Genomic DNA, 18,436 nt, shown 5'->3' with positions numbered 1-18,436 from the left:
ACTGTTTTCACAAGAACATTCTGGCAATGGGAGGCCAGCCTGAGCACCATCCCAGAGCATTTCCTCCTCTGAAAAGTCTTGACCCAGATGAGACCCATGGCGGGAAGCAGGACGGTTGGGCTGCCAAGGCAGTGAGGCCTGGGCTGGGCTTACCTGACAGCTTATTTGGAGGAGAGGTGCTGGGCTGGTGGTGGGGAGAGCCGTGGGAGAGCAGGGGGTTCAGGTTGTGCGTCTGGTTGGAGCTGTAGGCATCCATGGCCAGCTTCTGCCGGAACGCCTCCTCCTTCCTGCGGTTTGCAAACCAGTTGTAGACACGGACCTCAGTGACCAGGTTGGAGCCCAGGCCGTGGGCTTTGGAGGGGGAGACGCCTCGCTGCAAACATTCTGCCCTGAGGATGGACAGTGGGGGAGATGGTGAGCAAGGACAGCCAGGGGGAGGCTTGCCGGTGTTTGGCCCCAGACACACAATCCCAGTGGTCTCAGTTAGGAGTACGAAGAGGGCAAGGATAGAGCTAGATCCTGGGGAAAAGCCTGTAATGAGAAAAGTCCAGCCTGTGTAGTAGTTCTCTGATGACATGGTGGGAATAGGGCCAAACACAGGTGCAGCACAAGCTCTGTGGCCCTGTCAGTGAGGGGCATAGGCCTCTGGTGTGGCTCCTTGCAAGAAGAGAGTAGTCGAGAGGCAGGTAATTCAGGGAGAAGGTCCAGACCAGGCCTCTTGACATCTTATGTTGCTACCCTTCCCGACCTACAAAAGGTGATGTCCTTCACTAGCTGTGATTCCCTTCAAAGGGACTTCTGGTCGTTTGCGGTTTGGATACCCCCAAAGGGTGCCAGGGAAACCAAATTCCTCATTTGTGCCACAGGAATCCTCCCCAAAAGGTAGGTTGGGTGAGGTACAAGGAGAACATGCCGAGGTGGCTGGTCTCCAGCTTTATCATTGCCCGTGAAACCCCAATTCCACGTGTCAGAGAGACTTTTAGACACCATTGGACGCTACGGAGCTTCTCATTAGCAGGGGACAGAGTATAGGCTGTGACATGTCCAAGCTGATTGCTTTGCCTCCCCTTTCCTGGCCTGACCTCCCCAGCCATATGTTATTGCTAGAGCCAGCCCAGCCCAGAAACAGAGAGACCACAGGTGTTGGCCAGAGCAAAGACCAGACTTTTAAGAAAGTCAATGTTGGAGGGACACCTGGGTAGCTCAATCAGTTAAGTGTCCAACTCTGGGTTTCAGCTCAGGTCTGAATCTCATGGTTCATGAGTTCCAGCCCTATATTGAGTTCCATGCTGACAGCATGGAGCCTGCTTGGGATTCTCTCTCTCTCTGCCCCTCCCCCACTTATGCGAGTGCTCTCTCTCTCTCTCTCCCTCTCTCTCAAAATAAATAAATAAACTTAAAAAAAATCAATGTTGGAGTCAGGGAGGATGGCAGGAATGAATGAATGAATGAATAAATAAGATATCCCAAGGATTTCTAATAGTTTTCTTTAAAATTACATGCAGTTGTTAAGATACCAAAAGAACTCTATTCAGTGTGGGCAGAGTGGATTGGACAGATCTGACCAGGTCTTTTCTGCCAAGTTTCCTTTTAGACCAATGGTTTTTCCCTAGTCTGCATGGAGGTCAGACACAATGATTCTCATTTCACTGGCCTATTTTAGACTCTCCAGAGTATCTTCCCTGCAATAATAGCTCATGGTGTAAATATCCCCCAGAAAAAAAAAAGATTCCACAGCTAACAATCAATTCAACAAAGCCAAGTAAGTCTCTTGACTCTAGGCCTTCTCGGAATCTTTAATATGTTACTTTATGCCATGACTCCCCAAGAGGAAGTATGAATCTGATGTTTCTCAAATTATTTGAGACTTATTTGACTTATTCAAGTCTTATTTGACTTGAAATCGGGGTTCCGTGGAACACACATTGGGAAACCCCAATTTAGCCACACTTAGCTGGATAATCAGTATTTCAATATCCTGGGACTGAGGGGATGGATCTCAGGTCCGTGTGCTTGCCTGCCTGCTCGAGCGAGTTTCTGGTCGTGTTACCTGTTGCACTCCTCCACTAATGCTTCCCTCTCTTCCTTGCTGGGGTTCTTTTGCCGGTCGTAGGCCTGGTACAAGATTTGCTGGGATGCGGGCCCCCATTTGAACCGGTTGCGACGCATCTTCTTGTTGGGGGGCTCAGAGCAGGCGTCATCGGACTGCCCAGGCCCCTGGCTCTGTTGACTGAACTCTGGAAAGAGAAACAGCAGCTGATCCTGACTGCTTTTGTCTGTCATATTTCCAGAACTCTGGACTGTCTGGTTGAATTCTGCAAAGAGAGAGGAGTAGATTTGATAGGGTCTGTAGCCTTCACTTGGCAGACAGACAGACAGACAGACGGACGGACAGACAAAAACACCTTTATTCTTCTCCCCGAAGCTTTGCCATCTGCCGTTATTACATGTGGGGTGTGGGGTACGGAGGGGAAGCCCATGATAGGCTCCTCTCTGCCCACCTCAGTCTGCCCCACAAAGCCACCCCTTTCCTTTCTTTAAAGGAGCTCAAATATGACCAACCATTGTTTTTAGTGGTAATGTGTTTTCATTGGATCACTGGCTCTCAGACAATGAAGCAACCCTCTGAATCCTGACATCTCGTGTTTTGGTGTCCAAGAGGATGAGCTCAACCAAGTCTCAGGTCTAGAGGGAAAGGGCTCAAAGGTACAATTTGCACTTAGACAAAATATTCAGAGACTAAAAACAGCTTTCCCCACCTCTCCTCTCTCCTCATAGATCCTAGGGGTCCACATTATGATGCTATGTTCTTAGAAAAACCCAGGACCCAAACCTGTCGACTGGTACTTTGAAATAAATAGAACTGGAGTTTTATATTAGAAAGAGAAGAAGTTCTCTGATTTCAGATCATTTCAAAGGTGATGGTGTGTATATGTGTGTCCAGGGGTCCATTTATGAGGGAAATAGCCCCAGAGGGAAATGTCTCACAGACTTGCCTACACATTTAAAAGATGGGAAATGCACAAGTCTACAGACACAGGATCTTTCTAGCAATGGCATTTAATGAGTTGGAGAAAGATAAATATAGATGAAATGATGCTCCCTGTCCACCCAATTCCCAGGGTCCATTTTTGGTTGAATGAATGAATGAAAGGTGGCAGCTCACCCAGTGATGACACCCTAGCCTATATGGTTTAAATGAGGTTTGATATTTACTTGTGGGCGAACTTTGTTGTTGTCCTCCTCATATCTGCATGAAGCAGGGTTCAGGGTCATTAGTTCCATTTTACAGATGAATAAGCATAGAGGCCAACCGCCCTGCTGAGCAAGGACACATAACAGATTCATTTCCTAACTCCTGGTCCCCATGTTCTGGACCTTGATGTTTTTCTTTCTTCGTTCCTAGAGTCCCTCCTGCAGGTCTCAGAGGCAACTCGATCCAAAATTCTCCAAGGTTCAAAGTCGGGGCTACTATTTAATGCTTGAATCCCCTTGACAACATCCTACCATGTGGTTTTACAGTCTATTCCCTCCGGCCATAGGGAACTTACTACCAATCTAAGGATCCATTTCCATTTGGTTCCATCTTCAGAAGCAGTGGGCCTCTAACCAGCCTGGACTCAGGACTCAGCGATAGGTGGTGTTGGGCTTTGTTTGAACCGGTTGCCGATTGGCCAAGGTACAAGCAGACTCCTCAGTGGATGGACCGAACATGTCACTGGGGCCTTTGATTTGGGCCCCACCCACTTTGGATGATTCTCAGGCTACTTAAAGAGGTGTTTTCACTGGTTCCCAACACTTGCTTTAGATACCTGAGGGAAAGTTCTGCCAAATCTACTGGCAGGAAGCCACTGCCTCGGTTGGATACTGGCGGGTCCCAGCCAAGTCACCTAATTCCCCCCTGCCCTCAGCTTCCCTGCCTGTGGAATGGGACTGGGTGAACACCTAAGGGGCACTCAACAGTCTCTCAGAACATCTACCTCTAGTCAGGATGGTGATGGGGACCCGAATTCCTATGGACGCCATATCTCTCAAAGTGCTTTCATACCTCTTATGTCATTTGGCTTCATGGCAGCCAACTAGTGCATTTACCGCAGGGACAATAAGAGGGAGAGAAAGAAGTTCCCCGCTCAGGGTCTTCTCTCCTCACTGTGACCCTGTGGAGTCACCATAAGTAAGAGCCAAAAGCCAGTATGGATAATCCCAAGGACCCAGGATCAACATGAGGCTCTTCACGTGCTATGAAGAGATGTGATAAGCATGAATATTTATTGAACCACTCCCCTGGAGGGGTATCGTACAAGGTCCTCTAAGCATATCCCTTTGTCTAGTTCTCACAACCTCTACATGCAAGAAGTATCATTATCTCCACTTTGTAACTGAAGAAACAGAGGTTCAGACTGGTTACAGGACCTGCCCGAAGTCGCATGAATGTGGGGCATCAGCCAGGACATAACCCAGCCTAAAGACACGAAGTTCGTTATCAGCAGCCTATGCATCATCTCTTGCTAGAAACAAAACCCAACCAATACATGCCCAAAACCTTCCAATCTGACTTGGGTGGAGGTAATACAATGGACTCCACTGTTGTCTGTGGCAGGTGTGAGGCTCACTCAGCCGCCCAGAAGCGCGGGGCTGTCCTCTGAGGGGGCAGCCGCTGGCACTGTGTTCAGAACTATGTGTGTGCCGGGATCAGCCTTGATACATTGCCTGTGGGGGCCCAGAACCATCCAGGCTCTACCCACCTTAGGGCCCTAGCTTCTCAATTTTTGAAGAAGCAAACTCTGGCCTCTACCACCTCTCCTCCACTTCCTTCTAGATTAATGCGGGGTGGGGGGAGGGGAGCGGAGAGACAGAAAATGTTCACTGCCCATAAAAATTACCTTGGAGAAGCTGGTTTCAACAGCCTCTTTACAGACTCAGAGCCAGCTTGGACAAACAGGTTCTCTATGTGCAGATGGGCCCATGAATATTATCACTTATTAGTTTTAGTTTCTCAAGAAAATTTATGTAATCTTTTTCAGGTTATTTATTTGAGAATGGGGGAGGGACAGAGAGAGAGGGAGAGAGAGAATTCCAAACAGGCTCCTCACGGTCAGCACAGAGCCTGACTCAAGGCTTGATCTCATGACCGTGAGATCATGACCTAAGCCAAAAATCAAGAGCTGGACGCTTAACTGACTGAGCCACCCAGGCACCCATGTATCATCTTTTTAAATTCTCCCACTTCTTTCTCCTTCCAGACACCCCATTCACTTGTGTCTCTCTTTTATTCATCTCATTTCCTAATTTTTATCCCATGTTTACATGTCTTATATTCATCCTTCAAGAATTAGTTCCAATGTCACCTCCTCTAGGAAGCCCTCTGTGAGGTCTCTAGGCAATTTAGCAGTTCCTCTGCTGCCCCTTGTGTACACCTTTATAACAGCTCTTAGAAAGCTGCTGTCATGATCCACTCAAACATATCATCTCCCCCACTGGGCTGTAAGTCCCTGGAGAAGAGGGCCTTTGTATCTCACAGCCCCACACAGTGTTTGGCACTTAATAGATGTTCATACAGTATTTACAGAATGAAGGAATGTTTCTTAAGGTTTAGGTCTCATGTGGCTTTAAAACAGTAATAACGATAACTCAAAAAAATCCCTGGCAGAGCCTGTCGTATGTTTTTGTAAAATGTTTTTTCTCAAGCATGTGGTGAAACTTTCTAGGACTTGTGTGTTTTTCAAAGCTTCTAGCTGGCCTTTCCTGTCTCCCTCTCCTTTCTGGGGGGGACTCCCATTGAACACAGAGAGGCAGCTCAAACTGGAGACACCACATGGGGCTTGGATTGGAGCGAGGGCAGGCCCAACGGTTCCCTGGCCTTCGGAGACTGTGTCTCCTAAGAATGTTCTAGGCCTTTTCAGGAATTACAGAGAGTTGCTTCATGTCAGACACACAAATTCTTAAAGACCTAGTCACCATGGATGGTGAGTCAACCCAGAGTGGGCCTCTTCTCCTATGCCGCTTTGCTTCTTCTAATCTATCCATTTAATGCTTCAGACAAGCAGCCACAATAGGCGATGGAGGTCTAAAACCTTTCCTTCTGCCATGAAGGCCTTTCCAGCCCACAGACATTGAGACCATAAATACTGAAACAATCACTTCAGAGCAGTGTAGGACAGAAAACAAGAATGATTTTAAAAAGTGGCCATCCAGTGAGAAGGGAGAAATTCCAACCCGGAAGGCAGTGGAAACTGATATCTTAAAGACAGAGAAGCCCACGGCCCAGAGGATAGTATAACGGGAAGGGCAGAAGCTCATACAAAACTTTACTAGGAAAGGGGCTGATGGAAATAATTAAAAGATAATGGAAGTATGGTGTCCTAAAAGAAACATAGAATATCATTCAAATGCTGTTGCAACTTCCCGACACTTCAAAACAAAAATCTCTTGGTATTACTAGGAGGATGGGATGTTGGGACAGAAAGGAGATTTGAGGATGGGGATGGAAATGACAAGTATTGATTGGTCAGAGTTCCAAATGCAGACACTTGTGCTGTGTCCTGATTTAGCCAGAGAAGCTTCTTCATCAGGCAGTGTCACTGGCTCAAGTCTCAAAGCTTTATGGATTTTGGTAAATATGAGTAATCACCTTGAGTTGCTTCAGGATGCACACGCACCCTCCCCCCGCCCTCCCAAATATCAGGGTCGAGTTCTGAATACATCTATATATAAAAATATCTTCAATTTTGTATGCTCTCTTCAGAGGGGAGGGAAGAGAACAGGAACAGTGATCAATATTATTGATTGCTACAAAATGTCTTCCTTGGAAACTCGGATCTGTGGTTATATATCAAGGGGGAGCTGCTTGGCTGACTTGGGGGACAATATTCCACTGTGACTTACTTGGCTTCAAAGGGAAGGGTGTTGGAAGCAGGGACCAGAAAATTCAAGGTACACTACATACACTAAGCACTTGTCAAGGTAGCTGGCTGGGTAGTAAGGACCATGGGAAAAGAAAATGATTGAAGCCAATCCATTGTACAATAACTATGGAAACCAAATCCACCTGCCAGCTTCCTTATATTTGCCAAGTGCTATGTAGGCCTTCTCAATGAAGGGGAAACTGAGGCATCCCACGGGGGTCAGAATCAGGGCAAAGGTCACCACAGGGTGAGGTCGAGGGGGGATTAAAGCACTTACGTCGGAGGATCTCCCGTTGCTTTCGGACGTACCAGGTGTAGAGGGCTGCTCGCTTCTGGGTCTTCATGGGGGTGCCCTTGTTGAGATGCTGAGAGAGGTGTGACTGGTTCAGACCTGTGACGTCGACCACTTCCCTCTGGGGGATGTTGTGTTGCTGCATGTAGCCCTTGATCATTTTGGCAGCCCTCCAGGGGTCCTCACTAGACAGATAAGCAGATGGTTAGGATTCTGGTGGAAGATGTCTGGGGAGAAAGATTCTCTTTTTAGGAGTTTTACCTAAACTCTCTGCAAAACTTTGATCTTCACCCATTTCTCCATCCTTGGGAGAGAGGGGAGGCCAAAACAGAACCTAGAAAAAAGGGAGATGAAATCTTCCATACAGTACACTCCGTCCCTTTCACATGAGATCAGGAGGGCAAAGGTGAGGAGGACTTCCTGTCTTCAGGGATGGGACAGCACCATCAACGCTCTCTCTCATTAAGCAGAAAGAAAAGTTCCCATTTTGTTTTGCTTTCCTCCATTTTCCTGGAAAGTGAGGGACCTGAAGGCAAGAATTTTCCACTTCTGGAAAGTGGAGATGCCATTAGCTCAGGGTGGGGCTGGCTGACCCTGCAATGATGGGGGCCAGCATCAGTTCTGATGCTAGACCTCTTCTACCTTATTTCCATTCCGAATGGGTGTCTCGGTGTCTTAGCTTATGCGATTGGAGTGAAACGTGTGCCCATCTCCTGAGAAGCAAGGAGAACTTCTTGGCCAAATGCTAAACAGTTTTCAGAGTTTCAGAAAAGTTCTAAGAACTACAATGACATTCCTCCTGGAGTGAAGAATTGTTCCAGTGAGGTGAGGCAACTTAGAAAAAAAAAAAAACAAAACAGGGGCATCTAGGTGGCTCAGTCAGTTAAGCGCCTGACTTCAGTTCAGGTCATGATCTCACGGCTCCTGAGTTCGAGCCCCACGTCGGGCTCTGTCCTGACAGCTCGGAGCCTGGAGCCTGCTTCCAATTCTGTGTCTGCCTCTCTCTCTGCCCCTCCCCTGCTCTTGTTCTGTCTCTCTCTCTTACAAGAATAAATAAACAAAAAAACAAAAAACAAGTCACCAGAGCCCCACCTCTCAGATGAAACAGAGTGGGGATATTTTCAATTTCTGAATCAGATATTAAGCATTCCAAATGCCATGGTTTCCTGTATTCTTGCAGTTCCTCCCTGATATAGGGTAAGAGTTTCTGGAAGGCAATGGCTTTCATAAATTTCAAGCTTGGGATAGAACTTGTGTATGCTTTTCATTTCTCATAAACACAGGCACGCATAAGTTTCTTTACAGCAATGTATTAGGGCCTTTGAACTGCACTTATTTAAAGTGTTTTCAACTTCGCTAGTATCTTTTATTGCTTATTAACTTAAAAGTGAGAGATATAATTTAAAACAGGAAATTAAGAAAATGAGGCAAAGTATAGAACAAAAGTATTAATGCAATACGTCACATGTACTGTTTGTTTAATACAGCTGTATATTTAACTTTTAAAACAGACCCAGCACCCCTTTACTGTATGCTGATGTGCATAGTAGCCTCATAGAACATGAAAAAAAAACAAAGGGAAAAAATTAGTTTCATACCAAACAATAAAGAACGTGTAAAGCAGAGGACAAAACGGATAGTGTTGTAAATTAAATAGCCAATTCATTTCTAAATGGTGCCTATCGTAGGTCAAATAAAATTAGTTTTTGCTTGATGAACTTAAAAACCTAGTAATTTAAACATATTTTGTAAGCATTTGAATAATTGTGGCTATTTTAACAAGTCTGGTATTAAATTCGTGAAATCACAGGCTTTGATGGAGATGTTTTTGGGAAAGACAAACTTTTAAGGTTAATTATATATAAGTTAGTACATTTCCCGAGTATCTATAAAGCTACATCCAAGTAACAAAACATAATAAACTAACAACAAAAACAAAAAATGTGAAAACACGTTCCAGTTTCACACATGTTAAATTCACCTTGACTAAAAGTAGTGTTAACAGGTCCGTGGAATGCACATACCCGTATAAACACCCGCGATCATTTTAAAGCTTACTTCTGACGAGTATTTCCACAGAGGTTTTTAGGGCGGAAAAACATTTCCAACAAATACAATTGCTTCAAAAGTTAGAGTGTTTGGATTTTCAAAGTTAATATCGCTTTAACAGATTCTTTGACTATTTCCGTTTTGTTCAAATTTCTTCACCTGTGTTCATTTCGTGTGTCTCAGAAACCTAGCAAAATAGTGTAATGTTCTTTAGAGCGAAGGGTTCTGTGGAAAGAAATATTAGCCTAACAATTGGAAGGTTAAAAAAAAAAAAAAAAGCCCAGGGAAACGCTGCAATGCAGCAAACCTTTAAGCCCGCATCTGAGGACAGGAGTCAGGGGTAAGATGGCGCAGTTATTTCTACCTTTCCAGCTCTGACCACAGAATTCACCTGAGTTCACCGGGAAGCGCCCTGAGAGCCGCTTACGTTTGTTCGTTGGAAATACAGCTTATATGGGGGGGAGGGGTTCCGACCCCCAAAAATACACGGACCCGGAGAAGCACGAGCCGCCACCGTGCTCGGGGCGCAGGTGTCAAACGCCCGACCCCAGCGCCCCGAGTGGGCCCAGCACGCTCCTTTTCCAACCGTGACTTTGCTGCCCACGAGCAGGAAAGCCCTGGACCCCAGCACGGCTCGCCCCGCGTTCCTTAAGAAGCCTCAGCTCTGGCTTCCTCAGGGAGCAGCCCACTTTGCAAACGCTGCAGGCGCCCCAGGGCAGAGGCCGGCGCTGGAGGCTCCGAGCCCGGAGCCTGGAGCCCGGGTCCCGGGGCTGGACGACGCTTAGCCCCGGACCTTCCCTTGTCGCCTTTTCCTTCTAGGAGGTATAAAGAGCGTCCAGGCAGTCCAAAGAGTGAATTTAGCTCTGTTCTCTCGGCTTTAGAACAGGGTGGGCAAAAAAGGGAGTGCTCAGGAGCCGACCGTGCAATGACCTGGGAACCGCTAGCAATTTCTTGAAAAATTACTTTTAATAAAGTCTGAGCACTCCCGAAGGTGGGGGGAGGGAAGGCGGCGCCCGCCAGGGAAAGGGGGGGGGACCTTGGGTCTGTCCAGCGTCTATACCAGGGTGAGGGGCTCGGCCCCTTGCCTTCCTCCCCGCCTCTCTGGAGCCAGGAGCTGGGCGGAGGGCACAGGGCCGAGGCCCGGGCAGGGCCTGCAGGTGCGCGCGACCCGGGGCGGCCGGGGCAGTCGAGGTCCGGCGCCGGGGGCTTGGCTGGGAGCGCCCCGCAGCGCCCGGCGTGCGCGAGGGCAGCGGCTAGCCGACCCGCGTCGGCGTTTGGATTTCCTTCCCCCTCTAAGCCGCCTTTACAACTTCACCAATGAATAACCCGCCTCTCTTTTCAACCTAATCACGACTCTTTGTGTATCTTTCTGTTGATGATTTATAGAAATAAATTAATAACACCCTAACTCCACGTGCTGCCGTTTATGTTACATCTCTGCTGCGTCCAGCCCAGCGCGGGGCTGGGTGCGGAGGGGGCCCTGGGTCGCCTCGCGCTGCCCAAATCTTCCCAGAGCCCCGCTACAAGCGGCCGCTTGCAGCCAGGTGGATGGGCCTGGGCCCCGCTGGCTCCCCGTGGCAGGCGGCGGGAGCTCGGTTAGACCTCCCGGTCGCCCCGGAGCCCTGGCTGCTTCTCTTCCGACCCCTCGCCTTCCTGCGCCCGAACCCCGGCGCGGGAGAAACCGCCGCCGCTCGCGGAAACTGCGAGGCAGGAACCCCAAACCTACGAATGGCCAAATACTTTGGGGGGGACTAGAAATCCCCCCATTGTCTTTGCTAGAGACTAAGCCCCTGGGCCCTCAGATCGCAAATTCAAATGCAAGGTCACATCCCACTCCAAACTGCTGCTGCGGCCGTGCGACCGAGGCTGCCTGAATCAGAGCGCAACTTTGGTCCTGGCCCCTGCCTTGAAACCGCGGCGCTCAAGTGTCCGAGGCCACGCGAGGGGCTCGGTCCTCAAGCCAAGCGGCCGAGAGAGACGTGCGGTCTAAGGGTACCGCTGGGCTCCTTGGATAATTAGTAACCAGCTGTCAAAGCCCTCGGCGGGTCGGAGAGGCCCTGCAAAGGATCCCGGACCCGCCAGCCTGCCTGAATTCCCCAGGACGCCGGGATGTCGGGGGCGAGATCTGGAAACGCCCTTCTTTCTCAGTAGGCGACCAAATCCTCGGCGAATGTGGTCTTAGCCGCATTTGCCCCCCCCCCCCCGCCCCCCGCGATTGCTTAGATATGTGCTTCTTTTGCCCCGTGCGGGTCAGGCTGGGCCCTGCGACACGCAAACATTTCCTTTTGCAAATCTGAACCGGCTTTGAGGATTCCGGATAATCCTGGGGCCTTGCATGAGCGCTGCAGATGGGAGTGCCCTCCAGAGAACTGACCCCCGAGTCCCGGCCCCGGGTGCCCCCAGGCCCTCTGCAAAGAACAGCAGGACGCTGCGCCCGAGGCCGGCCTGCGTTTCCCGGGACCGGGTAGGAGGCTGGCCCGGGAGAAATGCTCGGCCCGGGATTTGTGCGGCCCGAGTCTCTGCTCCTGGGAAGTGGTCACCGTCTCACTGCACCCACCCGCACCTTCAGTAGCGCGCGCAATCCTCCCGCAAAGGGCTCCGCCGCTGCGGTTCTCCCAGGCCGGGAGGACCCCGCGGTCCGGGGCGCTGCCCTGGGCAGGGAGAGAGGGAGCTCGGGATTCAGGGCCCTCCGACTGAGGTACTGGGAGGGGTCCAGGTGTCGGGAGAGAAGCGGAGCGCCCCCCGGGGGACTTCCTTGGTGGGAAACGGACTTGGCGACAGGGGTCTGAAGCAGCGGAGCTCAGGCACAAGGCCCGGGCTCTAGGGGCTCCACCTCGGTCCGCGCCTACCTGAGCATCCGGTCCACCTCCGCCCGTTGCTCGGCCGCCTCCTCGGTGTTGAGCGCCTGCAGCTCCTTGAGGATGGGAGGGGTGTCATAGTCGTCCCCGTCCTCGGAACCCTCGTCCCCAGACAGGCGGCCCTTGGCGTGGCCGTTCGTGAGAGTATGGAAGACAGGCTTGGTGTCCGGGTCGGCCCCACTCCCGGGGGACAGGGGCAGCGTCTCCAGTTTCACCCCGAAACTCGGGGATGGCAGCAACTCCTCTAAGGCCTGGACCAGCACCTCCTTGGTGACCCCGGAGCTCAGCAGGGCGCTCAGGAGTTCTTGCTGGAGCGACGTGAGCTTGGACACCATTTTCCAAGGACAGAAAAAGAAGGGGGTGAGGGGGTGGGCGCGAGAGAGGAGGGTGGAGGGGAGTTTCACAAGAGAACCCCAAGTCCAGGAGCCCCCCCACCCTTCAGACACCTGTTACTCCCCGGGGTCCCGGAGTCTCCTCCGAGAGGAGTCAGAAAACTTCTAACTTGCCATGATCGCCACCATTAGGCCATATAAGATATGCAAATTAGTGGGGAGGGCCCGGCTTTCGGCAAGATGCAAATGGTCGTGGGGAGGGGGGAAAAGCGAGAGAGGGAGCGCATGAGGAGCAGACGTGGAGAGCTGGAGACCCGGGCCGGGAGCAGGGCTTGCCAGGGTCCATTGTACTCACGCTGGGGGGCTGAAGACCTTCTTGTACTGGTTCTGTTTATCAGCCAAACTTTAGCTGACCTTTGGACTTGGTAAGCAAGTAGCTTGCAGCATAGTGTGGGAGGCTTTGGGGCTTTTCCACCCGCTGCGGGTCCAGTTTTAGTCTGGAGAGAAGAAACTGCCCTTTGGGGGTTCAGATGAGAGCTGGAAGTAGTTAGGGTGCTCTTGGAAGGAGATGGAAGAGGATGCAAAGAGTAGAGACCTTCGGAGGCATCCCAACAGACGCAGGTGGCCGGCAGGGAGAGCCAGCCTGGAGAGGAGAAACTGACTCCTTGGGAATGGACGCGGAGACCCGGGGGAAGTGGGGGTGTCAGGCGGGGTGAGTGCGGATCGCCGCGACCCCATTTAGCTCTACCCCTCCTACCGTTCTGCAGACCCCAGGCCCTTACCACACGGGTCTGGAGGTTTGGATCTGCAGAACTGCTGGCCTGGAGAGCGTAGGCGAGCGGGAAGGAGGCCCAGAGAACCCTTGGGAGGAGGCGCCCACTAATTTATGGTCAGGGGAGTAGCCAAAGGTGAGTCCCGCAAGCAGCCAGGCTGCACCTAGGCTGCCCAAGCCTCGCGGGAGCTGGCCGCCTGGGCCATGCTCTCCTGTTTAAACCCGGAATATCAAAGCGCCTCCGCTTTCCGGGCAAAACTAGAATCGCCGGGCCTTCTTCCTAGCCGCGAAAGCAACGCGTGGCCAGCAGCTAGCTGCGCGGACGGTTGGAGCCGGGTGTCCCCGGGGCCACTGCCTGCTGGTTTATTCGCAGCTCCAGGACACAGAAGTTCCCAGGATGGCGCTCTGCGGCCGCGAGGTCACTGCAGCACTGGTGGGAGCAGACGCCCACCAAGCCGCTGAGGGAATGAAGTTTTTTTCCACCTGGGTCCGGTCAGGAATGAAACCGGAACCGTTCAGCTTTATGGGAGTTTCACCTGCATTTCCCCAGGGCGCCGAGGGGGGAAAGGAAGGAGGCCTGCGGCGCACCTGGACGTGCAGGCTGGTTCTGACCTGCAGAAGAACAGGGCAAGGGGCTTTTTAGGATCCACCGTTCACAGACCCATAGGCAGAGGACACCCCCTGACCCTCTCTAAGCCTCAGTTCCTCATCCGAGAAATACTGCAGCGGACAGTGCAGGGGGAGGGGTGGTGCATACATTGAATGAGACCACCTGTGAACCCCTTGGTCTAATAATTGGTGTTCACACTTTTCAGCCTGGAAAGGGAAGGAAGCCAGTTCCCAGTAGGAAAATCTAACCCCTTTGGGGGCTTAGTGTTCTCAGAATCGGGCAGATCCAGCACTGGGGTTGGAGGGACTGGGAGATTAGGGACAAAAATTCAGAATCAGCAGGGAATTTGCAAAGGGGCTTCTAACCAAAATCTCCTACCATTCCCACCTTTAAAAGGCAGGAGGAAGTTGGGACTAGTTCTGGGAAATGTGGAATTTCAGCAAGGGGGAGGAAGGATCAGCGGCTCTCATCTGCTTCATTCTGGATCAAATCTCTTAGGTGTGCTAGAGCTGAAGCTCCAGAGGCGACTGATCCAAGTTTGACTGCTAAGAGTGAGGCTGCCTCTTAAACACGGGGTCTGCTGGGGATGCCTGGGACACGTGCCGGGAGCCAGAAGGAAGGGGGTGATTGTGTGCATGGAGTGTATGGAGCCTTCCGGGAAGTTTACACTGTCTCAGGCTCTTCCCTTGAGAAAGGGTTAATAAGTTCATGGAAATGAGGGTCCTTCATTTCACCCTATTGTCTTTTAGTTTGTTGTGACATATGGCAGGTCCTTGCCCCTCACAATTCGGCCCAATGGGAGAACATTCTCTGCCTACCGAGATCCCCTCAGCCAGGATAATGAAGTGTTCAGAGTAAATGTCCCTGGAGAACAATCTCTTTTTCTCTGTGTCTCACTTGCTATCATGATAGAAGCAGTCAAGTGTAATTGAAGATCAGTTTCTGTGTTCGGCTGGGAAAACCCATTAAAAAACCAGCAATCACTTCCCTTTTAACAACAAAGCTTTGATTTGTAGTTCTAACTACCATGTGCCCAGTCTGACTCAAGTTTTCTTATCTCTCAAAATTCAGGTGGTAGCAAACCCATTCTTTCCCCTCTACCCCAGGCCAATGATGTGAACGTGGGGGAAGTTTCACTTTCAGAGGGAAACTTCCTATGAGTGTCCAGGTATGCCTTTCAGTCAACCTGACTCTTCATGTCCAGCAACTTCCTGTAATCCTCCTGCTCATTCCTACCTTGGATACGATACCTGGTGTAATATGGGTGCTCAGTAAGTAACAGCAACTATAGCTCTGTGAGCAGATCCAATACCTACCTCTTCATATGGACATTTAAAAGGAAAAGTGTAATGATCTCAGCAGACAGTTCTTCAGGATGTGGGTCATAAATGCTAATTCAATGAGTTATCTCTTAAAACCCTTTGGTGAAACTTCCCCCAAATAGGGGAAACAAGAGTACAGTTGAAATACTTTGTACTTATGCTTCACATGGGATACAATGGTGATGAACTGATATAGTAGCCTCCTTTTAAAGGTGGGAAAATAAACCATAAGTCACTTTATTTTTTTTTATTTTTTTTAACGTTTATTTTACTTTTGAGACAGAGACAGAGCATGAATGGGGGGAGGGGCAGAGAGAGAGGGAGACACAGAATCGGAAGCAGGCTCCAGGCTCTGAGCCATCAGCCCAGAGCCCGACGCGGGGCTCGAACTCACAGTCCGTGAGATCGTGACCTGAGCCGAAGTCGGACGCTCAACTGACTGAGCCACCCAGGCGCCCCCATAAGACACTTTAAAGGAGGTGGCTTGCAGCTCTTGGAGTAAATGAGGGGCTGGGATTGGGGCTCAGGACTTTTGAGCAGGGTTAAAAGAGGAAAGTCTCCAGTTTTTAGTGCTTTGGGAAATGGGAAGTTGAAACAGCAGAAGTGAAGGATCCACGACAGAGAAATAGAGGGTAGATGTTGAAATCAAACAGACCTCAGTTTGGGTCTCAGATCTGCTTAACCAGCGGTGTGACTTTGGCATAGTGTATCATCACTCTGACCCTCAGATTCCTTATGTGAAAAATGATAATAATATGCCCTACTGGGTTTTTGTGTGAGGGTTAAATGAGTTAGTAATCGTGAGTTCCCAGAGGATGACCGGCTCCCACACACTGAGAAAGAAGCAGAGATATAGGTCATGAAAACATGCAAACAAGTGAGGCAGCTGATCTCTTTGATATCGTTCATTCCTAGCTTATTTTTTTTTAATAGTCACTGTATTTAAAGAGATCATACTAAGTTCTTCTACTCAAAAAATGCACCTGCAGGTTAAATCACAAGATTTGCTATAGGAAGTGCAGGCCCTGGTGTAAGGTCATTTAAAATTCAATTGGCTCGGGGCGCCTGGGTGGCGCAGTCGGTTAAGCTTCCGACTTCAGCCAGGTCACGATCTCGCGGTCCGTGAGTTCGAGCCCCGCGTCGGGCTCTGGGCTGATGGCTCAGAGCCTGGAGCCTGTTTCCGATTCTGTGTCTCCCTCTCTCTCTGCCCCTCCCCCGTTCATGCTCTGTCTCTCTCTGTCCCAAAAATAAATAAATGTTGAAAAAAAAATTTTTTTTAAAAATTCAATTGGCTCATTACTGGATGAAGGCCTTTGGAGCACCATGTTGGAAATTTCACAGGATGGCAAATGTAGTTCCAGTGGATTCAACTATCCTGTGACTTCATAGCATAAGTGATTTTCCTTTTCTGCTCTTGGGCACACCATCTTCCCCCTGCTTTCTATGGCTACCCTCCTTTGCTTATAGCAGAGAGAGCCTGGTCCTCTACCTCCTGCCACTCCACTCTCCAAGGCTCTCCCATTGATTTGGCAGTCCCTAGAAGGCATCAAAACGAAATCTTCTCTAGAGTAAAACATAAATACTGTTCTATCCTGCTCCGAAGCAGGGGAGGGTCTTACCATTAGCACTGTCCGTAGCCTAGAGAACTTTCTGCACTGCAGGGTTAGAGTCTGAGGTTCCAGCTCTGGATACAATACTCCTTTCTGGAGGACTCTTTCACCTTCCCAAGGGCTTTGGTGAGCATCCTTCTCTGAGCCTCTGATTCTGCTCTTTGAAAAATAAATCTATGATTTGACATTTCTAAATGGTTCCATATTACCAGGCTGTCTGTTTCCAGGCCTTTGGGCAGATGGCTTAAGAGCTCAGACTGGACTTCTGTGTAATGCCGGCCACGGGGCTTTTGAGCAGCTCTTGAAAAAGTACACCATAGACAGGAGACTCCATGAGGGCAGGAACTGTCTCAAGTCCTCCTCTTCAATGCCTGGAGAGATGGCTGATACATAGCACATGCTCAATAAAATAGCTGTCGAACAAAGGAACAAGAGATCATCTCTGGATGCCGCCACTAAGGAAGATTTTTGTTGCTTTATATGTACTGCTCAATTTCCCAAATTGTCAGCAATTAAGTTGTGGTTTAATGTTTATTTTTGAGAGACAGAGTGCAAGCGGGGAGGGGCAGAGAGAAAGGGAGACACAGAATCCGAAGCAGGATCCAGGCTCTGAGCTGTCGGCACAGAGCCTGACACGGGGCTCGAACCTATGAACCATGAGATCATGACCTGAGCCTAAGTCAGATGCTCAACAGACTGAGCCACCCAGGTGCCCCTGTGTGGCTGTGTTCTGATGAAACTATTTATAAAAGCAACTGGCTGGCTGGAATTGGCCTATGGGCCACAGTTTCTCAACCCTTGGGTAAAGCACTTACACAGGTAGAAATCCAGAGATCTGAAGAGATCTTGTAGTCATCCCATATCACAGTCTATTTTCAGGTTGGGGAAGCGGATATAGGAAGGAGAAATGCCTTTCCCAAGAGATACAGAACATTGCACTAGAGAAATCCTAGCATTGGAGCCAAACAAACCAGCTGCTTCTGGGGGGTGGGGTGGGGGTGGGTATGGCTATGGCTTTGTGCAAGTTACTTAATTTCTTTGAGTCTTTGTATATATCATCACCACATGTAGATGGTGATAATAATGGAATTTATCCCTTATAGGGTTAATAGAAGAATTAAATTTGATAACACAGGAGAACATCTTGTTATGCGGGCTGGCCAGAGTAGGGCTTACCTACAACCAAGTTGCTTCCTCAATCACAGGACGTGGCTCAGGGACTCCCTCCCTCCCTCCCCGTCTCCCCCACTGCCTCTCTAAATGGAGAGCTTCTGGATTGAGTTCACTGACAAATACTACCAAGCGTCTGCTATGTGTGAAGTCCTTTGACGGGAGAGCTGTGAGCTAATAACGAATGAATACAGGAAAATCTCAAATCCCACCAACCCCAGGCCTCAGCTTTCTTTCTAGAAACCCCTTCCCACTCTGTGCTTCTATTTCCCAAACATGCTGCTATCAGATGATCTTCGCCGGGGAAACTCCTAGGGGTAGCAGAGATTTCTCTCATTTCGATTCAACAACCCACATCCTTCTCCTGGGTCATTTTTAGAAATAGGGTGTTCCCAGTAGCTTGTAAAAGATTAAATTAAAAACTAGCAACCTAGTACGATATTAAACTAATAAATACTACACCTCGCAAAGAGAGCAATAATCTATTCCTCCTCCTAGCACAGCCATGAAGAGTGA

General features: G+C 49.7%; 1 protein-coding gene across 3 annotated transcripts in view; it reads right to left on the bottom strand.

The window, feature by feature from the left end:
- Positions 1-12,439, bottom strand: part of HNF1B (HNF1 homeobox B) — a 52,348-nt gene extending 39,909 nt beyond the window's left edge. For 2 of the 3 annotated variants that reach the window (XM_047081125.1, XM_047081124.1), the window contains exons 1-4: positions 12,096-12,439; positions 7,183-7,382; positions 2,051-2,237; positions 154-389 (exon numbers count right to left, since the gene is read on the bottom strand). In XM_047081125.1, the coding sequence (XP_046937081.1) occupies positions 154-389; positions 2,051-2,237; positions 7,183-7,382; positions 12,096-12,439 (967 nt within the window). Of the gene's footprint in view, positions 1-153; positions 390-2,050; positions 2,316-7,182; positions 7,383-12,095 lie in introns of all 3 variants that reach the window. The other variant, XM_047081123.1, reaches the window with a different exon arrangement.
- Positions 12,440-18,436: the final 5,997 nt, after the last annotated feature.

The sequence above is a fragment of the Lynx rufus genome, unplaced genomic scaffold (genome assembly GCF_022079265.1).
Source record: "Lynx rufus isolate CCGP_SWC_20201006 ecotype Redwood Valley unplaced genomic scaffold, mLynRuf1.p SCAF_18, whole genome shotgun sequence".
Classification (NCBI taxonomy): Eukaryota; Metazoa; Chordata; class Mammalia; order Carnivora; family Felidae; genus Lynx; species Lynx rufus.
This window is presented reverse-complemented; position numbering and strand designations above follow the sequence as displayed.